Raw genomic sequence first — 25,470 nt, 5'->3', positions numbered from 1 at the left:
TTTTTATTATATACCTATTTGGCCGATTCACCACACGTTTGGGAAACCTAGTTAAACAAAAACAGGGTCTTCAGTAACACAACCTGTTTTTCACACTTCCACTTGTGTAGTAGGCTGCCCTTGGTGGGGACTGCTGTATGATGCTACTTGGGTTTGCCCTAACTCTAAACCCATTCAGTCACTTCACACCCAACAGGCGTACCAAAACAATAAGCCACTTCTAGGCATCAGTCAAAAAGGACTTCATTTAATTAGTGATATGTAAAGACTTTTGCATAGAAAAATGGTTAACAAAATAATGCACAATTCCCCCCCCCAACTAGGAACAGTATTTTTAAAACAAATAGTTTAAAAGTATATTTTGCATAATGTTTAACATTCTCAATGTTTATTGCTTTCTCCACACAGCAGAGAAATGAAGTGCATAATAATACATGCTGTGCTTTTATTTAACTTCCCCAACATAAACTCTTTAGCTCTTGAATCAATGAATTAAAAGACTTAGGTTATTTCACGTTGCTGTAATTTTTAAGAAGCAGAACTTGTTTTGCAGCACTGTTTGCCTGGCTTACATCTTCTTAACATGTTCATTTGGGTTGAGAATAGAACCCATATGAAAACACAGGCAGTGGAAAAAGCCAACTAAAAGGATCCTCTTGCCCACACTAACTACTCAGTCATGCCCAGGAAAAAAATGATTCCCAACAGAGGGGAAAAATTGCATTCTGTCAAGAAGATGCTGCCTTTTAGCCTCTCCAAAAGGAACTCAACAAGCCAACCATGAATATGCCTAACTACATTCTGTTGGCACAGAACAACTATCCTGGTGTTTACACTGACTTGGATATAATTATAGAAAGCTTGTTTAAAGAGCACCATGAGGCTTTCAGTATGTTAACCAACCTGGAAAGATTGGTGCTTTTGTCACTGCATGTCACCATTTGAGAAGCCTGCACAAAGAAAGTACACTAGGTAAAATTAAAGTAGGCAACCCTCCGTTTGGTTATTGCATTTGCAATCCTGCACACAGTGAATTTGCTTAAATCCTACTGATGCCAAAGGACTGCAGCTTCCACATGCATACAGTTCACCAACTGGATTCTTTTCTGGATCTTGTCACATGATTTTGAAACTCTGCTCTTCCCTCCAGTATCCTTTTCATACCTCTACAATATTATTTGCCTTAGAGAGGAAAGCACATGCACACAAGCACATACCACACATTTGGAAGAGATCAGGCACTTATGCATTTTGAACTTTGTGTTCATTTTTCAGAAAGGATTTTTAAAGATATAAGTCATCATGCCCTTGACAAATACAACCGTGTGGCAAGATGATTAATTCTACAGTTTATAAATTTCTCAATTTATAAATTTCTACAAGGTGATGTGGGAGTCACTGGAAGATCACTGTTGTCCGTATACTGCCTGATGCAGACAGAGAAGCAATACCTCAGGTCCATTTTGACATCTTAAGGCACAACAGTTTTGCATCTGGCTTTTGGGAATCCATAAGGCTCCTTGACCTGTTAACCTTTTGTCTACACTTTGTGTGAAGATCTAGCTCTTGTAACAGCAAAGTAGGTCCCAGGAAGGCTTGTGAATGGAGGATCTAGAATGCTCCAACTTCAGTTCCCCAGGGCCGGTAGGGTTTACTGTTTCCATTACCACTGACTTGCTGAGGGCTGGAAGTTGCCGATATAGACAATGGTGGGCTGATTGCTGTTGCAGCAGCCACTGCTGCTGCTGCATTAGGTGGAAGCATTGGGAATGCCCCAGCGAAGGACAAGGGGAAACTCTGGGCAGCTGCTGCAGCGGCAGCATGTACAGTGGCTGAGAGCGAAAGAAGAGAGGTAGAAAGTGGTGGGACGCAGGGAGCGACACTGCCAGCAGAGGGCACTCTAAGCGTGGAATCAGCATGAGCAAAAGTGGCTGTGAGTAGAGCAGATCCATGCGGAGGCAGTTCTGATGCTGTTGAGAGTCTGCAAGGGGAGATGTCAGAGGAATGTAGTCCATTCTGTTGTAATAAAGCTGTAGGGAGATGGTGGAAGGCTGCTGCCCAGTGGTGAGGATGCAAAGGATGGTGGTGATTTGCCATAGATGAGGTCATTGCAGCAGCTTCTCGCTGAGAAGCACATGAGCTAAGATGAGAAACTAGTCGAACTCTTAGAGGGTCAGATGTATCCAGACCTTCCACAGAGCTCAGGTATCTTGCAACTTCAGTTAAACACTCTCGAAACCCAATGCTAATGAAATCCATGGCAAGGGTGTGAACATCAAAATAACCTGGAACACAGAAAGAAGAAGAAAAATGCATTAAATAAGACGGCTTCTTATCCAACTTTGAACAATATACTGGTTCCAATTTCAGGGTCACAAGGCAAATTTTGTTGTAAACCGCCCAGAAACATACGTTTTGGGTGGTATAAAAATATGTTAAATAAAATAAAATATATAAAGTTTTATTACTATATATATATTCATTCTCTCTCTCTTTCCCCCCACCACTCTCTCTCTCTCTCTCACACACACACACCTACCTTGTTTACTAATGCCCGCTAACAGGAATGCAGTATGCTAAAGTTTGCTTTGCAACCAGACATCGTAATGGAACAGAATTAAGACTATTAATGTCCGATACGTTTCAACACATTTTATAATGCCTCTCCTATAGTTTCAGACTGGTATTCCTTTCCCATAATACTGATATGAGAGAGAGACATAGCCATATGCACAAAATAATCCATTTAATATTAAAAGGTTTGGCTGTGATATCCTACCCTTGTTTCTTATACACCGACATCTAAAACATGCTACTTAAATACAGTTACCCTGGTATTTTGGATTCAGTCCATTCAAGCTTAGCGAAAAGAAGACCCTTACTAAACTAATACAGCCTTTTTGATATGCTGCGTTAACAGCAAGCTTAAAACATCTTCAGTGCAATAGCATGAGTGTTTGCTGAGCAAACTCCAATGAGATGAATGAACGCTGTGCAGGGAACATACCTATACACAAGTTCCATTCATTTTAATGGGGTTTACATAGGGTTAGCGTTGAACAATGAGTATTATTGGGGAGGAAAAACCCAAACACATCTCATTCTGTTTTTGTTTAACTGAAGGCCACACAGTACCTAGCAACCGTGGTCAAATAAGTAGGAATACATGATAAATAATAAATTAAATGCACCTTCAGTAGTGGTCATCCTGTAAGTATGGTAATGGAAGCCCTGTTGTGACCAGTGAGGTCTAAAGTGGTTTCAGGGGATCGAAAGTCTTGCAGCTGGAACCTGTCACATGTCGTGGCCACACTGGCAGGCATCCCACACAGTGCAAGGCAGGCAGTGCCAGGCCACCTGGGCTGCTGCAGACTCACAGAGAAGTGCTGGTAGTCTTGTGCTTTTGTGCAAATACTCTGATGAGTGTGTCCACACTCTGGAGGCACTGGTTAGATTGGAAACGTGCCACAGAGGGTCAAGTGAAATGTTTCTGATCTAGCTAGTGCTTCCTGAGTGTGGGTGCACTAATAGAAGTATTTGTGCTTGTGAAGGAATGACTCCTTCCCTTTATGTTTTCTGGACTGTTTCCTTTGGTTTGTTCCCTCTCAGCTCTGCAGGGGTTAAAAGGTTGCCACCTCTGTTTGACAGCCAAGTCTGAGGTAGTAAGTTGTGTGCGGCAGAGTTTTGGAGGGGAGGTTGTTAAAGTGTTCTGATCGGTTGCTTCCAGGCAGAGACAGAGGTTCTGGCTGCCCGAGGGACGAATCTCCCTGATTGTTTTATTTTCTCTCTGGAATGGGATCAAAGGACAGAGTTGAACAGCAAGAGGGAGAAAGCTGAGGAGCAGAGTCCTGTGTGAGGACTGGGCTGAAGCTACTGGGAAAAGTGGCAGGGAGGCCTACTGAAACCTGCTAGTCTTTGAATGGGAAGGCTAACAAGCTTGTTTTACATTTGTGAACTGAACTCTTGCCTAATTGAATTTTACACTGTTCTTGTACTGTTGCTTTTAAAGAATTTTTTTTGAAGACTTTATTAAAGTAAACCTGTTCTTGTTGGTGATTCTGTGTTGTTTTGTTCCCACCTCACACCTACTTGCCCACTTTATTTACCACACTACTGAGTTTTTAATTTTTTGAGAGAGAGAGAGACAGAGGGTTCAGTGACTGGGAGAGGAACCAGGCAAATAAGCTAAAAATCTTATCCTGGTGGCAGCAGATGTTTAGACTGAGGGGCAGCTGAAGCCAAGCCCTCACAATGCTCTTGCACAAAATGCAAGATCGCCAGCACATGGACCAGCACCTTCCATGTTGTGCCGAGTTGGATGTCGGCCACTGTAATTACTTGTCCAGGAATAAGTCTTTCTGAAGCACAGTATCTGACCAGCATATTATATTTGCTTATTCAATTTTTATACTGTCCAACTGGTCAGAGGGTGGTTAGATCAATCAGAAGAGAGAGAGAGAAACATGCAACATTAAAATCAACATTAGAACAATGATCTGAATAAAAACAAATAAAAAAACCTATAGCAATAAAACAACAATTGAACCACCTGAAACCAGAAAAACTAACAGAGCCAGAATTAACAGATTACATGTTAAATGCATGACTGAATAAGGCGGCTTTAGTCTGGCGCCTTCATGCATATAAAGAGGTTGCCAGGCGAGGCTCCCTAGGCTCTCTCCTTGGTAGCCATTTGTCACACCATTGTGGGCAGTGGCACCCAGAGAAGATCCGCCGAAGACCTTAAAAGATACGTAAATCTGGACTGTATAGAGATTTAATATTTGGGAAGCAAACCCAGGTGCCCATCCAGGAATCTGTTCTTCACAGTCCACAGCTTGCACATTCTCTCCAATGAGGAACCTGATCCACACACACATATCCCCATGCCACCAAAAGATCAGTTGCTCTGAAATGAGTGCAGAGGATCTTCACACATGCAGGAGGAGCTCTGTTCACCCATCTGAATGTGTTCGGTACAACAGATAAATTTTGTGGGACACTCCAAGTAACTTCCAGAAGGAGCAATGCCCTCTGGTAACTTATTTTTGGCATTACATTGTTGTGATATGTGAGAAATCCTACCTCAACTGCTGGTGGGGGGAATGACCAGATTCGTAACTTGAAGAAATACCCTTATTGTTTTTTAAAATCCATATAACTAGACAGGATTTGTAATTGATACACACTTGGACTACAACCTAAACTATGTAATCTTGAGGTCAATACCGTGATAGAGTGCTGTGCAGGGTATCATTAAATATGTTCTACAGTAATCACTCAGTGGTATAGTACTAAAAATGCAAGTTGGCTGAGATGCTTAACACTGAGGTAAGCCATGTGGTAAGACTTGTGACAGCTTACCATGTGGTAAGCTTTGTGACAGTCTCTTGAATTATCATTTCAAAAGTTCTAAGCTTCAAAATAGTTCCAGAGATCTCAACACCTCTCCTATTTACCTTTGCATCTCATAGGCATATACGTCAGCATTTACGGGGTCTTACGAGATTCAGATGCCAGAAGCACTAGATGGATAATCTAGCAACACCTCCCTAACAAAACATTAATGTTAGATGTCTGTATCCCCTCCTACCTTGCCTATGTTTATGAGCTGTATCAATAAGCTGATATTTGAAATGACCCATGTTAGGTTTCACTAGGGGTGTGCAAACCAGCTCGACGTCGAGCTAGTTAGACAGTTCGGGGTCGAACCGAACCACCCCGTTTGGTCTGACCCCGGACTGCAAATGTTCGGGGTGGGTGGGTTTGCGAACGTTTTTCATTAAAAAAAAAACCCTTATCCCCCTTGGAGGAGTTCCTGCAGGTAGCGGGGTGTGTGTGTCCCACAGAGGTTCCTCCCCCGCTGGTTTTTTTATATGCCCCCCTCTGACTAGTTCGGCCGCTCTTCGGCTAGTTTTCAGCCTTCTCCCCTCGGCGCGGTGGCCATTTTGAAGGTTGCGCGCCTATGCAATTGACCTCTGCGTGGCCCGGGCCATGAACCGGGGGGAGGGGGGCATATAGAAAGCAGGCAGGGGGACGGGGAAACCTCCACAGATCCCCCCCGCTGCCTTCAGGAACTCCCCCGAGGGGGAATAAGGTAATTTCTAAAAAATGAAAAAAGGTCCACAACCCCGCCCCCCAGATTGAACCAAGCGGGGGGGGGGTGTTCAAGGGGGTGCTGGACTGAACTGGCCCGGTCAGGTTTGAGTCTGGTCCAGACTTGAACTGAAACGGGCCAGCCGGTTCCACGCACATCCCTAGGTTTCACACTAAAGATCCTGATGCCAGAATCACCAGCCTACATCCAGACTAGCATTGCACTATTGCCTTAATGCAATGACACACCACAAAGAAAGCAACAGTTGTTCCAGACTATTTCTTGTCCTAGCAGAACATGGGGAGACCCAGCATTATGCATCACACAATAGGTTGCACAACACGCTGCCCAACTTTGTATGCATCCTGCAGTCTCACAACAGTCTCAGAACACTGAGGAACACCACAGCTTTGTGCACACCACAAGCTTCTTAAGTTCACACAGCTTCTCTCATTGTGCTACTGCCAACGGCGGAGCCACCATTGGGCCAGCGGGTTCAAAGAACCTAGGCCGTGCCCAATTAGGGGCCACGTCTCGTGGCCCCAACACACACCCCGTGTCTCATGTCAGACGCGGGGGTGCTGGTTTAGCTCCTGAGTGGGGGCCGTGCAGCCCCTTTGGAAGCTAAACTAAGGCTGGCGCTGCGTTCGCAGTGCAGCCAGGAGTGGCTCTTCCCTGCAGGGAAGAGCTGCTCCTGGCTGCACTGCGAATGCAGCGCCAGCCTAAGTAGCTCCTGAAGGGGCCACACGGCCCCTTCGGGAGTTGAACTCCAACTCCCAAATGGAGCCTCAAGGCTAGACCACGCCCCCTGCATCTGACATCAGACGCGGGGGATGGGGTCAGCAGGGCTGCCACCGCGGTCATACACGGGCTGCCGGTGGTCAGGCTCCCTGCCTGGTACTGCAACACTAGTCCAGTTGTTAGATATCGGGGTGGAATTACAATATGGAGGACGGGTCCAAAGAACCCACATCCCCTGCCACAGGCGCTGCCTCGCCAACCTCCCTTCCCCTGCTGGCCAGCTCATCAGCCACTCCTACCGCGGTGCTCCTCTCTGCGACAGGGCACCACACTGCCCCTTCTCCGTGGCGCACAGCACTCGTACAGCCCACTGCTGCTTCCCAGCTGCTCGGGGTTCTGACAGTCCTAAGGCAACTGGGAACAAGGGCATGCATGCATGCGCTTTTCATTCCCAGCTGTCTGTGCGTCAGAGCTAGCTGGAACCCAGCCCAGGTGGTAGGAACATGCCTCCTCCATTGCTGGGGGAATCAAGGCTGCCCCCACCTTGCCTCTGCCATTGTAGTCTGCCACCGAGGCAGAGCGCCTGCTGCCGCTGCCACAGCAACGCTGCCTGTGAGAACACCGGCTGCCCTTGGCCTCCCTACGCCACTGTCAGTTGCTGTTGCACAATTATATCCATTAAGTGGCATTTAATGATGAGCAAGGGCACTTCCAGATGGGTTGTTTAGTCTGAGACTGTCACACTTTGTTCACTCATTTCTAATGGTTCTTTTCCCCACACATGATGTCATCATCCATCCATTGTCAGCCTGTACTTTTCCCACACTTAAATCATAAACATCTAGTTGATTAATGGTGGTTTTCTGATCTTTTAAAAAAACACAGTGATAAAGCTACACAATGGCTACACATGCAAAGTGTTCTTAGCACTACTCTTGTGCCTTTTTACATAGGCTATGGACTTTTTGGGTAGCATTAAAAGTGTGCACAAATGTGTGCTAGTGTGCAGGCAGTGATGCTTGCAATTCCAAGCAGAAAAGTAATGACCGGGTAGCGCAACAAAGTGCATGAATGAAAGTGCCACAACTGTCCCTGTTCAGCCCAGCATAGTTTCTCTCCAGTGGCTGTTGCACACACACACACACACACACACACACACACACACACACACAGCGAGAGAGAGAGAGTATATATTTTACACCCCCCCCAATCAATCAATCAATCAAGATACACATACATAGAGAGGGTGGGGGGAGAGAGCGAGAGCGCTTTTTTGGAACAGGGAACCACTTTCTCATACCTTCTGTTAGGTAAACCACTTTGAGAACTTTTTTGTTGAAAAGTAGGATTTAAATATAATTTCAGTTTACAGTAAATTGCATAACTGAAATAAGGTATACCATTTAGTTTATATGAGATTAAGGATCAAATCAGATGTGCCTTTAATAATGATAATGCCCTTGTGTACTATCTCTATGTGTACAAATAATAGATGTGGGGGGAGAATCAGGATGGTGGTATGGAGGGGAGGAGTGAGTAACTCCCTGCCCTGCTACAGTCCCACCTGAACTCGATTCCCAGTGTAGTTGCTTATTTATGCACACAAAAAGAACTCCCAAGGGCAGACAGCTATGCTTAAAAGGCACATCTAGTTTTGCCCTATGGCCTGAATCTTGCACACTAGCCTGGAAGCAAGCTCTATTGAACAGGATGGGACTGACTTCTGAGTAATGTGCATAAGCTTGTGAGGCAATACTTTTAATAACAGCACGTAACATTATTTTGAGGCTAATGACATCTTGGTTTCATATTTTAAAAGAGTGGGACATGAGTTTGCTTATTTAAGGACAAATTCCAGAAGAAGAGATATGTTATTCTGCTGTTGCACAAACAAAGATTAGATATACAAAAATATCAAAATGTTTATTATGGCCAAGAAAATGACAACCAGAAAGAAAGCCTTGAACGATCATTTAAAAATGTCACCAGAAGAGGTGACCTTGCATTTCTTGTGGAAAACGTTCAAGCTAAGACTTAAAAGTTTTCTGACAGCTCTCATTAAGAAAACACTCCTCATGGCAAGTCCTACTGCCTCCCCTTGCCTTGCAGTCTCTGCTGCTGTCACCATATGCCAAAGCCATGGGGCTCACCACTTTTTCCAATACACTAGCAGTCAAGGTTACAGATTAGGACTTTGTCAAATTTACACAACCCGAGATGCTTTAAACACAGCAGCATGCGCTAGGAAACGTGGGATTCACAAAGAGATTTGCACAAGGGGCACAGTTTCCACCTTTCTCCCCTTCCTGCTGCAGTCCCCCATTCTGCAGGCCATCCTGTAAGAGGGCCTCCAAACCCTCAACAGATTTGGGAGGCATCAGCAAATGCAGAGGGAAGTGGAGGGGATTAACAGAAGTCACTGCTCTTCCCGTGTGCAAGCAGAAGTAATGCCATTTGTGAAATGACATCTTCATACACACACCCGGTTCTGAAAAGCAGCTCTTTAACAAGTTGTTCTACTAAGAACTAATCAGCCTACTTTCCTTTCACTGTCTCTACAACTGGACTAAATTTCGTTCAAATCGAGGTCCACAAGTTAGATCTCTTGCACCTCAAATGGTCATGCGTCTGTCATCATGGATCAGAGTGCATGAAATCATTACATACTACACCATTGAGGTGTCCCTGTGTGTCACTCACTACAACTGTAACAAGTTTGGTTCAAATCAGTTAGACAGTCCTTAGGTTAGTGCACGTGTGCCTCAGAAATTCACATGTCCACCACCTTGGATCGAGGTGGATGGCATCACAAACTACAACACTGGGGCATCCCTATGTGTCCATACAGCTGTAGCAAATTTGGTTCAAATCAGTTAAGCGGTTCACAAGTTAGCCCACTTGTGCCTCCAAAGTTTACATATCCGCCATCTTGAATCGGCGTGGATGACATCACAAACTATGCCAATGAGATGTCCCTGTGTGTCACTCACTGCAACTGTACCCAATTTGGTTCAAATGGGTTAGACAGTCCACAGATTAGCCAGCTTGCACCTCAGATGTTCACGCAGCTGCCATCTTGAATTGGAGTGGATGACATCATCACACACCAGGCCATTTGGGCAACTCTATGTGTCCCTACAGCTGTAGCAAATTTGGTTCAAATTGGTTAGGTGGTTCACAAGTTAACCTAATTATGCCTCAAATGTTTACGCATCTGCCATCATGGATCAGGGTGGATGACATCATCACAAACTACACCATTGAGGTGTCCCTACAACTGTACCCGAATTGGTTCATATTGGGGTCCAGGTGTTGAGAAGTTGATGGGGGGGCACACACACAGAATGCCAAGTGATCTTATAAGCCTACTGGAAAGTAAGCTAAACACAAAGCATTTCTAGACACTAAAAATGTTCAAGTCCCTCTCCTCCACACAAACTATATCAGAGGTAAACATTCTTAGCATCACTTTTGAAAGTGCTTGGACACAGGGCAGAATATCTTCTGCATTTAAAAAAAGTAGAAGAAATCCAAGCATTGCACAGTCAAAACTCACATGCTTCACACAAGTGATCTAGTCATCAACACTCCAAATATGCATCCTCTATTCCAGTGTTTCTCAACCACCGGTCTGCGGACCGGTGCCAGTCCATGAACTGTTGGGTACTGGTCCCTCACACATAGAGGGACGGGGCCTGGGATCCATGGAGCCTGGGTGAGCTCTCCAGAGCTCATTTCTAGGCAGGCAGCCATCGTTGCTGGATAATGATAATTTAGCTTCCTCAAATGAACATTATCCAGCAACAAGGGCTGCTTGGAAATGAGATCCGGAGAGCTCCTGGTGGTGGCCCCTACCGGCCCAAAACTGTTTTGGGGGACCTGGGATTGGGGTGTGTGTATCCCCTATACTAACTGCTGGTCCGGGAAACTGCACATGAAGAATGTCCATTACTCCAAAAACGTTGAGAAACACTGCTCTATTCTATATGCAATATTTTCGTTTCTATACAATTTGAAGTAGTTTAGCAAGAGCTCATGTGGCAGAGAGAGAGATAGAAAGGGAGGAGGAGGGGCATTGTTGTTATCTTAACAACAACTCTGTAAGACAGTTTAGGCTGAAGAACAGTGCCTTGCTAAAGGGAGGAGCGAGCAAGATCAGTGCAATTCCCAACTTCAGAAGTCCTGCTCAATAATATTTAGCAGTCACACAGTGCTTTTGAATCCAAAGCATTTAACATACATGATCAGGAATCCTTACAAAAATCCTTTATGGTAGGGCAGCATTATTATCTCCACATTGTGTAAAGCTACCCAATGAGTTCATAGCTGGCTGGGGAAATATTTGAATCAGGGACTCCCTACTACACATGCTTAGCTATTATGCTACACTGGTCTTCACATACTCTTTATTTTCTAGCAATGGGTTGCATCAACTTCCATAAACAGAAGTTGTGTTGAGCACGTGAGATTTTTTTTTTTTTTTTGCCAGCCCCCTTCCCTTTGCAGCCCACTCTGTGCCCTGAAACGCTGCTCCAGGATTGGGGGCCATTTTCCAAGGGCACAGGGGGCTGCAGAGAGGGACTGGTGTGACCAAGTTTATTCAGTTTGCACAAGTAACTCTAAAGATCTAGTCCAATATTATTAATTTCAATTTACAAAACAGTTTACAATCGCAACTTAAAATAATACAAACTGCAAGACAAAAACTAAAGTCCCAGTTACAACACTTTAAATTAACCTTTTGTGTTTCAAACAACTTCTTTGCCTTTGGATCTCCAGCATGTACCCAGAACTTTTTCAAAAACTCTCTCTAAAATGATAAGAGCTAGCAACTTGCTTTTTGAGAAAGAAGAGCCAATTCTCTCTGGAAGCCACATTCTGTATTAGGTTCCCAAGGCACCCAGCACACATACAGGCACTCAGAATGAGCTCTGGCTGTTGAGAGTTCTTTTTTCCTAGTAGTATTAGGTTTCTTCTTCACTCAGAAGACCCATGCCCTGGCAAATGAATGGCACAGCCTAATTTTGCATGGAAAACATTCTTTCTAAAACAAAAGGCAATACATAAACAATAAGGAAAGTTTCCTCTGGATCCACTTCCCGTGGTATAGCAGCTGCATAATGAGTTCTAACTTTGGTTTTGTTTCATGCTGCCCAATTGTTGCCGCAGTCCTCCTTGTTTATGTTTGGATGTTTGGGGTATTTGTTTTGTCTCCCTTGTGCCGATTTCAGTGCTCTTTGGAAACCCCAAACAAATCTCTGACTGGGCTCCCTGTGAATGAAGCCTTTACTCTCCCACAGTGTTATGAAAGCAAACACAAGCCCAGGGTCAAGTGCTTCTTTTGTCCCAGTAGTTCTTTCCCACGAGTTCAGCCCTGCCTTTAGCATTGATTTCCACTCCTTTAATCTAGAACTGCCTATCCCAGCTTGTCAAAAGGAGCATTTGCTAAGGCTTCCCCTACTAATATTAGAAACAGGACAAAAATCAATGCCTTACCTTTGCCGCCAGTTGCCTGGAGCATCTTCAAATGATCCACTGTCATTTGCAGAATTTCTGCTTTTTCTAATTTGGCAGATCCCTTTGAGATAAGAGACACCAACAATAAAGGCTTAAAAGTATTGCGTGCTTTGATTTGGTAGGTCCTCTTTTGAGCTCCATCTTATGGTTTCAATTTTCCCAACCATTAGAGCATTCTCAGCTTAATTCTTCTATTGAGCATCTGTATCCCAGACTTTATTTTTAAACACAAGTACTATATCACAGTGTCTGGCATGACAGAAACTGTGCACACACTTTGTTGCTCTTTCAAGTGGAAGGCATGTGTCTATATACTGTACATGTTCCCACTGTTATGCTATTCTATCAAATATGTAATACGGCAGAGCAGGGGAACATGTGCAGTAGTTATGCACACATACCTTCAATTTTAAGGAGGAGCAGTTTAACAATAATAACAACAAACGATATGAAGTTCTACATCAACTTTGAAAGGCACAGAATACCTCACAATCCACTGAGAAGTTCTCCTCTGAAAGCCCCAATGAAATTAATAGGAGCTGCAAGACCAAATCAAAGCCACAGTGAGGCTTGTGCAGGAAAATTTCCTGCTGATTTTTGTCTCATTATCAGTAACACAGTAATGCCTATAAAGTGGTCTCCATGCTCTCTAGCTAAGGAAAGTGGTACTTGACTATGGCCATTGGCTTTTGGTTTGTTTATTAATAACACTTTTCCTTAAATCAATTTTATGTACAGGAAGTGCTCATTTTTCATAGGTTCCCCACTCATGGTTTCAGCTATTCATGGTTCGGATATGGATACACACACACACACACACACCATTTTTATTATTGTGGGGGTGCAAATGCCAAAACCATGATAATTCAAACCTTACACCTATGGAAATGATGGGGTTAGGTTCCTCAGTAGGTCTTCAAAGTTTCAATTGCTGTGGTTTTCAGAATTCACAGCTGTATACAAGAATATAGCCTCATGATAATCAAGGGTCTCCTGTATATCAGAAGCTGAGGCTGAGAGATGAGAACATTGTAGCTCTCATAGTTACCCAAAGGCTGACCATACAAACTCACAGCTTAATTAAAGTTGGATGTTCTTATCCAAGTCCAAGAATCTATTTACTGGGCCATACGGGTTATCTTGGACAGAGAGGAAGAAGGGTATGAACTTATCATTGAGAGTCTATATACTGTGGAATTCTGTGGAATGGGCCAAGAAGCAACCTATGAAAATTTTAAAATAAAGTGTGGAACTATAGATGGTCCGTACTAACAGTGGGCCCATTTTTAAGGGCAGCTGCTAAAAGAATGAGCCCTTTCTCATTACCAGTGAGAAGGACTCCAGAGTAGGCTGCAGAGAAGGTGGTTTGGGCTGACCTTCCCTGCAGATGACTGCTCCTCCCGTGCTGGGAACACTCCGCATGTGCCCAGACGATTCCTGCGAGCCCAGGCAGCAGGGAGGGGAGGGGCCAGGACGTGTCGTCCTGGCCCCTGGAAATACCACAATGCACCGTGCAAGTGCGCGTTGCATCATGGCGATCTCCCCTCCTCTTGCTGGGCTCCCTGCAGTCTGGCAGCTGCCACTGCCAGACAATTTTAAAAACGGGGTTAAGGGAGCGAACGCTCCCTTAACCTCGTTTTGAAGGGTGGCTACTCAGATGGATTTGCCGCCATGGTGCCGGCGGGATCAGCCCAATTGCGGCGGCTTATACACATGTGCAAAACTGAGCTGGGTTCCCTTAGCCCAGTTATGCGTGTGTGTGAATAGCCTCAATGAAAACCAGATAATAGGAACTGGAACCATTGTTGTCTTGTGGGTGGTTTGTTCCTACTTTGAAACAATGCAACACATGGGAGGAGAATTGGTCTTGTGGTAGCAAGTATGAATTTCCCCCTTAGCTAAGCAGGGTCTGCCCTGGTTGCATACGAATGGGAGAATACATGTAAGCACTGTAAGATATTCCCCTTAGGGGATGGAGCGTCTCTGGAAAGAGCATCTAGGTTCCAAGCCGGAGTCTCTCTCAGCCCTATCTTGGAGATGCCAGGGAGGGAACCCTGGCATCTCCAAGATAGGGCTGAGAGAGACTCCGGCTGCAACCTTGGAGATGCTGCTGCCAGTCTGGGTAGACAATACTGAGCTAGATGGACCAATGGTCTGACTCAGTATATGGCAGCTTCCTATGTCTGAAGAGATAACTTACAAGTCAGAGATTCTGGCTAACTCATAGATGCCAAATGAACGACAAAGTACTATGGAGAGATGCCCTGTCAGAGCAATTTCTCCTGAACTTACTTGTAGCTATAAAATTGGGACAACCAGCCAAATTTCTGTTTTGTTTAAATTTCTGATTTCTGTTTCCTGGTTTTAGCTCTGCTGAAGCACCAACACTCATTAAGGGTATTCACACACACAGCTTAACCCAGGCTAGAGCAGCCCAGCCTGGATTAGGCTGTTCACGTGAAGTGCCAGGAGTGACCTCACAGCAAGCTCCACTTTTTAACTCAGTGTTTAGCCGAGGTTAAGTGAACACAGGCTGCTGATCGTCTTAACTTAACCTCAGCTGGTGATTGCCTGGGCGATCGCCACTAGATTAAATGGCTTCTCCCCGGCCCACTGCCATTTCTGGCAGCGAGCCGGGGGAAGGAGTGGCCGTGCTGAGGGTGGTGGCTGCTCTCACAAGAGCAGCCACTGTGTTTATGCCCCAGGGCATCCTGGGATGGGGGTGGGTGGGGAAGTCTTCCCGCTCCCAGAGTTGCCCTTCACCATACCACTGCTCATGTGGGAGGGTGGCGCAGCAGAGGGGAGGCCGGTGGCCACTCATCGGCCAGGGAAGGCAGGCAAGCTTCTGCCTTCCCCACAGCCCACCTGCCCTCAGCCCACCCCATTTTCTCCTTGGCTATTATCAATTGTTAGTAGATATTTGTTCTAAACGCTAAAGAGGGGAGCACACTCTATTCATTCAAAAGAAGAAGCACTCTTTACATCACAGGACAATACTGTGGAGACAAGTAGCCTACATAGTCTTGTGGGATCTTTTTAAAGTGGTATATATGCGCGCGCACACACACACACACACACTGTTCACCTTATAAAAATCTTCAGGGGTTTACAGAAGTTGCAAAACTGGAACTGCTCCAGTGATTGGGTTGGGGAAAGGGTGCCGGTGGTGTCATGGGTGCCGAAAGATGACTGCTGATTGCAGCTGAGGTCAGACAATCAGCTTTCATTTCTCCACAGAAGTGAAAGTCAGTCTGTCTCATTTTGGCAGGAACCACACCAAAACCCTGCAGGAATGTTTTATCTTCACCCCATGTTTAAGCTTTTAAGTCTTTATTTTCTGTTTCCACTAAAAAACAAACTAAAGCTCAAACTGCACTTTATAACAGTAGACTTACTTACCTGGAGCTGCCCGACTCGGGGGGGGGGAAATGGGGGTGTCCAGTTTTTAGAACCAAAGGGATCTACAGGTGTGTGGAAAGGAACTGCACTTTCCCTAGAGCTGCTGCTTACCCTACTTTTTTTCTCCCCTACCCCTGCCCCAAATATTTTTATGCAGGCTGGGCTCACTTCTAATAGGAGAGCCAAGCAGCTGGGAAAATTACACTAGACGAGATGGCAAGGGAAGGTAGGCCATATGTAGGGTGAGCGTTTAGCACTGCCCTAGCCACATGCCCCATCTGCTGTCACTCTCTGCCCTTCTGTGTGATCACATTTAAACAAACAGGTCTGCCACTGCAATGTGTGGTTTGATCCTAAGACCCTCCATTCAATGCTTACTGTAGCCATCAACAATCTGTCACCACACACACACACACACACACACACAAACATGTCCACATTATCTTTACAGCACCTGAGAACACAATGGGGCTATTCACACGACCAGGGTGGTGATTCACACAATTCACACAATGGGCGGTGTGTGTGTGTGTGGGGGGGGAGACAGCACAAATCTTTCCTTCTCCCCAGATGATCACACACTTGTTGCTGGGAGCGTGGAACGTGCTCCTAGATGAGCAGCGTCCTGGCCTCCAGGTATCCCACAATGCACTGTGGCCCAAGCGTGGGGCATTGGGGGGGCTGCCCCAGGAGACAGGCACTCTAGGCGCCCGTCTGTGTGCAGCCAGGCTGGAAGCAGCCTGAGCTCACACACGATCAGGGATCTGGGTTTAATGGTGGGCTGGTACGCTTAACTCTGACTAAAAGCCAGGATAAAAAGCCGGGCTAGACGATGCTACCCCGCCGGAATCAGGCTTCCCTAGCCTGGTTTAGGCTGTGCATGAGAACAGCCTCAATGCATTTCAATAGTGCCTGTTCTTACACTGAGCTGTGAGTCAAGGGTAGAGGAATCAAGTAATGGACATACATATAAACTAGCCCTGTAGGTCCAAAACCAACTTAATTTATTTACAAATTAAGATGGTTTACAAAATAAGATTGTAAACTGCCCTGAGATTTTATATAATATATAAAAATGTGTACACACACACGGTATATAAATGTGTTAAATAAATAAATAAATAGGTGCAAAATAACTGCCTACTGATCCTAAATAATTTAACAATTGGACAAATAGCACTGACACCACTGAGATTTACTTCCAAGTAACATGTTTGTGATTCTTATATGAGGTTCCCAGGAAGCTTGCTCTTGGCTGGAAATTTTAAAACATTTAAATTGTTTTACTGATGGACAGAAACAGCAGTACTGTCATAGCTATTAGTATTTCCTTTTATGTGTAGGGTGTGTCCAAGAAGCAGAATATATTATTTAAATGATAATTACTTCAGAACATTTGACACAGGTCATTGTGAGACCATGACTAGAGAGAGTGTTGGGTTTCAAGGTTCAATCCCTGCTCTGCTATAAACCTTGCAGACCAATCTTGGGAAAGTCACTTTCCCACAGTCTAACTTAGGAACATAGGAAGCTGCCATATACTGAGTCAGACCATTGGTCTATCTAGCGCAATATTGTCTTCACAGACTGGCAGAGGCCTCTCCAAGGTTGCATGCAGGAATCTCTCTCAGCCCCCAGGGAGGGAACTTGAAACCTTCTGCTCTTTCCAGAGCGGCTGCATCCCCTTACAGTGTTCACACATCTAGTCACCCTTTCATTTGCAACTAGGGCGGACCCTACTTAGCTAAGGGGACAAGTCATGCTTGCTACCACAAGACCAGCTCTCCTCTACTTACTTCACTGGATGTTGTAAGGATAAATTATCTAACCTGTGCTGTACTTTGTATACTGAAAAATGCTCATGGTATTACTAATAGTAGAGTCATCATTGGTAGCAAGTCCATTCTCTTGACAGAGAAAGAACCGAGGACACAATTAGAACATTTCCATCTACAACAAATTTATGTGGCTGCTGCAAGCATTCAGTTGGCTCCTCAGGAAAATGTTATTCTGCTTAAACTCCAAATATGTTTTTGTTGGCATCTTCGGAAGATGACTGTTTGCAGCTTTCCTTTGGGTGACTTGAATTACATCACATGTGTATACTAATACTAACATTGGGGGGTGGCTGGGGCCATTTTTAGAGACCTGATCAAGGAGCTGAAACAATGACAGGCAGCCTGGCAGAAACTATGAATGTTGTTTTCAAAAGGACCTATGTTATTTCCTCGCATTAGTCATTTTTTTAATGAAGAATACACACAGTACATGCAGACATTTATAGATTTTGTGTCATTTGAATTATATTGAATTGTTGGCTAATTCTATTTTTTTAATACACTGAAATAAAACTTGTACTTTCCTTGTGCTAATCTTTTCCACGGAGCCATTACAGGCAGTTTTGGTGAGGGATGAGAAATAGCTCAAAACTGCCTGTTGCTGGGAAATGTCCAACGGCTTTATAGGACTTGTTTTATGATGTTTGTGGTTTTCAAGAAGTAAACAATGCAGTGAAACAAACAATTGTTGTCTCTTGTCCTAGATTCTTTGATTAGCTGAAAATATCTCTATTCTCTCATGTTGCCAGAGCCTGCTAAATGATACTGCTTTGAGAGTTGCTCAAGGTAGTGTGGGTGGTGTGGATGATGTTTTTTCCCCTGCTCTCCCTCAACTCTTCCCATCGGCTTCATGATGAGAGTATTGTTTTGCATCTGCACTAGGGATCTATTGTTCTGGGCATTACATACAGTGCCTACTATCTATAATGAACACCACCTTTTCCTACCTTCTGTGAACAAATAGAAGAAGCATTATATGTAGTCTGGAACATATTGATTTAAGTCATAAGTTTCATCTTCTTTATTTAATGAACTACTCTAGAGTAAGTGGGTGAAACATGGTTCCATTTCAAATTTATGTATTTTCTCAAACGTTTAAAAATAATTATATTGACATACATTAACTATGGGTTCTATTGTGCGTATGACATGACATTCTTTCTTCTGCATGAGAACTTCAGTCTAAACACTTAGTTAGACTGAAGCAGTTGTGGAGTATCCCCGTGGATTTTCAATGAATAAAGAATTTTTCTCTCAAGGATGCATTGACCTTTCCTCCCTTCCCTAAGACAGGGGTTCCCAACCTGTGGTACTCCAGATGTTGCTGAACTACAACTCCCATCATCCCCAGCTACAATAAGTTGTGGCTAGGGATGATGGGAGTTGTAGTTCAGCAACATCTGGAGTACCACAGGTTGGGAACCCCTGCCCTAAGGCATCAGTCATTTTACAACTGAATATGGGCAGCAAGGTAGGTAGTAAAAACACCTTGACATTCCTGATGTTGACAGGACTTCATTGAGGGGTTTCCCTCTCATATTTAAGACCTACCTATTTAGACCACCAAACCTGAGGCTGTATAGAAATTTCCCTCCAGCTCTTATAAGCTGGTGTTTGGGGTGGGTTTTAATTGTCCCCTACACATATGGCACAGCTCACTTGCCTGTACCACCTTGGTTGATTCCCTAGGCACCTCTAATTTGGTGTGTTTCATCTTCCTTGCTCTGAGCTTTTGCATGTTATAATCTGGATGTTAAAGGCCAGTTATTTTAAGGGGCAGCTTTGCACAGAAGACCTTGCTTTAGAGCAGGAAGTTAAGGTAGATTATTTTCAGATCCTTTTTTTTGGCCCCTAAAGCTTTGTGTTGAAACTTTTGAATTTTTGCCTTCTACTCAGCAATATAATTGACAGAAACCACATGTGCTTAGTCAGGATCAGAAGTTAGCATTCAAGAATGGGATTCTAAGAACACACATTAGCATAGCAGTCCCTGCTCTCCCTTTCTCTCTAGGACTTTTTCAAAAGAGTATGCGCACACACATTCTGTCAGGACACGTCCTTCATGAAACTTCTGCTCTATTCACTCTGGGAAAACGTACACTTAAAACATCCCTTTACACATCGATCATTTCCAAGAGCTACAGTATGAGCAACATTAAATATATATATCTCAGAACTATTCCTTTGTAGAGACTTCTTAAAAATATTACAGGTTGGTTTCATGTCTCACTTATTTTTTTAAGATGAACTTAGTCAGTTCCTAGCATTGCAGATTAAACATATTACTATAGAATACATCAAAAGAAACAAAATATAATGTAGTTAAAAGATTCATCCAGAAGGGTATTTGACTTTTTTAAAAAACTCTAAGAATAAAGCAATTTTTTAAAAAACAAAACACAAAACCACTCCTGGAATTCATAGAAAGAACAGAGACAACATGAACACTGTTGCCCTTAAGGGAACAGCAAGCCAGAGAATGGAAATGTTTTTAGCTTTGTGGAGGATTTTGGTTTTAATAGTTTTGCCACAACAAAGCATTTCACTGAAGTGCCTGCTCTGTGCGAGATCAGGACACATCAAGTCTTATTTTAATGAGCTTTGTGAAAAAGCCAACATGACCAGATGAGATGAGATACAGGATACACACACACACACACGTTTATCTATGCTTACTTGTTTTTCAAAAGCCGTTGGCACAAGCCGTCTCAATTCGGATAAGCTGTTATTTATACGATCCCGGCGCCTTTTCTCTATAATCTATTCCCAAAACAAAACAACATATATATATAACAGCTGCAAAGAGTAAAAATCACACATTGGGTAAAATAAATAAATACATCACACAACACATGCCATTGTTACATTAAAAACAGAGAGAAAAACCTTACCCCTCTTCTTTTTTTCCTGGCCATAATCTGAGATGTAGTCGTAGGAGAATTTGATCGGATCACAGAACTGGCACTATGCCTGAGGAACAGTTGAATAGGCATGTCAGGTGTGGCATCTCATTGCATTGCTTCTTACAGATATAACCTGCCCGCCCACCCCCAAGTCCTTTGAATACTTTGTAAGCACTGAAAGTAGCGAAAAAATGTTTAATTGGTTTTCTTCACCCCACCACCTCCCTTGGATTTCCTGGCCTTTCCAATGTATTAAAAAGAAAGAAAGAAATCCTCCTGGACACAACCCCTTGGTCTGGATTCAGCTTGACAGGACAGCTTCAGCTTGGACAAATATACAGAATGTTCAACAACAATCAGTTGAACTGATAAAGTGTGATCTCATATTCTTAAAGAAGACTACTGATAACAAGCCTGATCCTGGGCAATTCAAACGTGCTGCTTGCAATATCTATCTCTATCAACTTAGTTATGGATACTTGAGTACAAAATGCACGTGCCCTCTTTCAGCTGTGAATGGCACATATTTGGTACAAATGGCTTCAAGTAAAATATAAGGATGCAGTGATCTGGAGTGGACTGGGCTCACTTCCATGTATTTTCCTAAGAAAAATAGCAATTTAAACAAGCAAGTATCATTCACAAACGTATGCACACATATTTTGAAATGCTCTTCATCTGGAAGTATATATGTTCCAGTAAGATCAATGGGACTTGCTTCCAAGAACACATATTTTAGATCAGGATGTAAAATATTTTATTGTAATGGATTTGGGCTACAATCCTAAGCACATTTATTTGGGAGTAAACACGCTATGGATTGGCACTGTTGGTTAAGAAGGCTGGGTTTTGTTTCTTACCTTGGCTGTCCATTATCCAATAAAATTATTAGGTTGCTATCCAGAGAGCACTTCAACTGAGCGATCTCCATTCATTTCAATAAGGCTACTTCAGTTTAACATTTGTTGTCCCACTGAACTGACAGTAGCTTGAACCACTAAAGTGTTTAGAATCTAACATTGTAAATGATTCTTGCTTGTAAACAATATTGCTTTAGTCAATTAAATATTTTAAAATGTGGTCACATTGGGCAAGATCCAGCCATAGTTTATTATTTGTATATCCCATTGATTGTAATGTGAGCAAGCAAAGAAAATTTGACTTAATTTTGACTGGAATGTGCTCTTTTCTTTTAAAATGATCTTTGCTATTACATTTGGAAATATATTATCTGGACATTCACAGAAAGAAGCCTTTTCATACTAAGATACTACAGGCCCTAGAAACGACTCCGATTCCCCCGCCCCGCCTTTAAAACTGCTAGCATTTTCTTTCTCTCCATTAATCCAGATAAATTTTGGACTTTATTCAGACAATGACATTAATTGAATTAATTTTCTCCATAGGCCAAGGATTCCTAATCTACTTTACTCTTGAGCAGAGCAGACTTTAATGAGACTACTCTGGAGTAAGTGGTTTGTGACATAACACTTTAATTGGGCTTTAGGCATGCACATGACTTATAAAATTCAGATTTAAATAAGATTAATTGCCCAGTTAATTTACTCTACCCAACTTGATTGTGATCAGGACTGAATTACTACTTTGTACAGCAAATATAAGTCAAACTGGCTGTCAATAAAGGCTAATTCTATGTGGATGCCCTGAAGCAAGTTATTAACTTAGGTTAATTTAAAATGGATTATAAAAGGAGATTAGATTAATTATACCATGTGAATAACACCTCTTTACACTCCCAGATTCAACTCTGCACCAGCAAATCCAGAAGGGGAAAAAAAAATCCTCTAGCATTTTACAAGTCAAAGGGAATAATTGATCTAAAACATGAGTTTGCTTCTGTTAGTTTTTACTGTTAACAAATTCTCCATTGAGTAAAATCTATCAAAAACTGCTGCCATGTGTGGGCAAAATTCAACCAAATGATTGCACTTTTTAATTCCATTATGATTCCAACTGGAGAGATGTGAACTGCAATGCTAAACACATGTACAAGGGTGTGTAAGCCCCATTGATATCAATGGGGCTTACTTTTGAGTAAATATGCTTAGCATAGCACAGCTACGGACACACTTAATTATTTTATTCATGGGACTTAAAAGTCCTTAACTTTAGCTCAAACAGTTAAGTTGTTTTGCTAATTTATGTATTATTTATAATAAATACATATTTTATTGAGTGGTACCTCTTGGTCTAACAACTTAATTCTTTTATTCTTCCTTAATATTCTCTCCCCCCCCCACCCCACACACAGTATTAAGGATTTCATAATAGTCAATTTTATTAGGTAAGCCAACTAATATCAACAGATTTGAGTGACAGCTCTGTTGTGAACAGATCTTGCCGTGCTTTGATAGCTACTAATGTTCAGCCACCCACACCACAGATGTCTCAGGGGTTGGGGATTGTTAGACGAGCAGGGAAACAATGTTCAGTAGTTAGATGTGCTCCACTTCTCCCAGCAATACTGCATCTATTCTAATGCAAAATATAATCAGATGGCAGTCCTGTAGTGCTACAATCGATCGATCTCTTTCTGCCTTTTCTTTTCTTAGTCATTTTCCCAATGCATCTTTCCTAGCAGACTAACCCAGGTCAGCTGGAAAGCCAATTTCCAGAGGATCCCCATCAAACAGTACATACCTAGAAAGATTCTGCCACTCCACAGCCCTGATTAATATTATACTGTCTTTTCATTCAAGCGCACCACACCAGGTTGCCTGGTACCACCTATTTCAAGGAATGCCTCCCTTTACAGCAAGGCACCACATCACAGTTTCACATTTGCACAGAACCTACTAGTTCTCCTATGGCTTCTGCAACTAGCTTCCACATGTTCGGTGCCAAGAGTATGCAGGAAGCAGATGCGACACTCCTCGCCCACCCCACCCCCCAACTTTGGCTTAACATTCAGTCTGCAGAAGAGTTCTGGTGAGATTTAAAAAAACCTTGCTCACGACTTAGTGACTGAATCGTTGGTCTTAACAGAGGCATTATGCTACTTGCATGCCATGGATATGTTCTCTGCACAGCCATCTTACGATGAAGATAAGCAAACAAATATGTAAACGAAAAGATGCCCTCTCCCAGCACCCAGGAGTGTAGCTATAATTGAGCGGATGGGTTCAAAGAACCCAGGCCCCCCAGCTCCTGAGGGCCCCCCAGTTCCCTCCCTCCCTATTATCTTCATTATCTCCCTTACTCTGAGGGGCCACCGGGGAGAGGGATGAACACGGGCCCCCTCTCCCCTAGCGACACCCCTGCCGCCACCCCAGCTCCTTAAGCCAGTGTCCCTTATTGGGGGGGGGGATTTTAATGTGGCATTTCAAACACGCGACGCTTTCAAAGAATGAATCCACCCACCCACCAGCTCTTCGTCTCCTCTTCGAGACAAGACGACAGATTTGAACGCAAACAACAGAAGTGCTTTCCTTACCCAGAGTAATTATTTTCACTCCCCACGTCTATAGTTTCGTCCATATCGCTGTCTGAGGTAGTTTCCTCGCAAGGCCGCTTCATTGTAGCCGAAGGAGACAGTCCAGCTTCCAAATCAGAAGAAAAATAACAAGAACCAAGGGGGTTTTCGCTTTCCTTTTGGGGCAGCCTCTGGACTAAGCCGCCTATCCCACCCCAGCCGGCGCCAGCAAACCGAGTAGATCTCTGAAATGCTTTCCCACGCTGCAGCTCAGCCTCAAGCGCGCGGACCCGCCCACGGCCCGCTGAAGCCCCTCCCCTCCCCCCGGCTGAGAGGCTGGATTGGAGGAGCGGGGGCGTGAGTGACAGGCCTCCTTCCCCCGCAGCTTCTGTATTCCCCTCTTCATTGGCTAAAGCGCAGAGGCTAGCCCAGTGCCGAACACGCCTGGATGTCTTGGAAGCGTGGGAAAGCCCCGAGCACACCTCTAGCGCACAAGGGAGACGGGAGGGGGAGGAGGGCAGCTTGGCGCTGGCGGGGAGGCACAGCACCTTCAGGTCTGCGGAGCCTGGACGGGCCAGCTTGGGGAGGAACTGAGCACAACGAATCCCATAAGCTCCAGTTAAGAGCGGCGCACTGCGCAGCCGGCGAAACCAACTGCAAACAGAGATGCACCCGCTCTGGGCACCATGGCTTGGTTGCCCTTCTCCCATCTGGCCCAGCGCTGAAAAGTGACACCAAAACTAAAGTGTCAGAGAGCGGCGGCTGGGGGTGGGGAGGGGGGGAATCGTAGCCGCCTACCTTGTATGTATGATGAGCGTCTCTTCACACGCTGGAGGTGAAGACAATAATTGGGGTCAATGTATGTAGCTTGTAGTAAAAACTTTCTCTTTACACTATGAGCACCCTGCCCCCCCAATAAATAAACAAATAAAATTAAATAAAGTAATAGGAAGAAAGGAGTCGCTACGAACCCTTCGACTTTCTCTTTAGACCGAAAGGAAGCTGAGGGGACACTTGAGACATATTTAAGTTGGGCGCTTGCCGCATTCTTGAAGGAGTCTAGAAGAAAGCTCTTGGGAGAGGGGCAATGGGCAATCAACTGTGGTTAAATGGAGCAATCGCCTGGACATTTTATTGTGGTGCCACACAAACTTACATTTGGATCTGGTATGGTAACGGAAACTGGCCTTTAGATGATGAGGATAAGATTTTGCACAATTTGACTAGTTCGTAAACAGAAAGTGCAATGTCGGCCGCCCGATTTAAAGGACACGAATCGATGGGAAAGGATAAGATCTACAGTGGACTCGGCAGGCTGCTGATTATTCGGACAGAGTACAGTATTTATTTAGAGCCTCTTTCCCGCTTGTTGCTTTCAAGGTGCTTGATAACTCTGAGGCTCTCTTCACACCTTGATTTGTCCTTTTGCCTGAAGCATCCTTCCTATCTTGTCATCGAGCCTCCTCTGTTCCAGCTCCCATTCTTTTTAGCCCAATCCACCACCAAGTTTAAAACAAAAAACCTGAAACCCGATGTCCTCGT

The 25,470-nt window shown here is 44.0% G+C and overlaps 1 protein-coding gene across 1 annotated transcript; it reads right to left on the bottom strand.

Annotated features, from left to right (window-relative positions):
• Positions 1-231: 231 nt before the first annotated feature.
• Positions 232-24,346, bottom strand: HEY2 (hes related family bHLH transcription factor with YRPW motif 2). Its single transcript, XM_053284907.1, has 5 exons — positions 23,950-24,346; positions 20,484-20,562; positions 20,269-20,352; positions 12,335-12,416; positions 232-2,285 (listed from the first exon to the last, which is right to left on the bottom strand). Exons 1-5 carry the CDS (start codon positions 24,030-24,032, stop codon positions 1,612-1,614), a joined length of 1,002 nt encoding a protein of 333 aa, XP_053140882.1. The 5' UTR covers positions 24,033-24,346; the 3' UTR covers positions 232-1,611.
• Between the last annotated feature and the right edge of the window lie 1,124 nt (positions 24,347-25,470).

The sequence above is a fragment of the Hemicordylus capensis genome, chromosome 1, assembly GCF_027244095.1.
Source record: "Hemicordylus capensis ecotype Gifberg chromosome 1, rHemCap1.1.pri, whole genome shotgun sequence".
NCBI classification, from domain to species: Eukaryota; Metazoa; Chordata; class Lepidosauria; order Squamata; family Cordylidae; genus Hemicordylus; species Hemicordylus capensis.
This window is presented reverse-complemented; position numbering and strand designations above follow the sequence as displayed.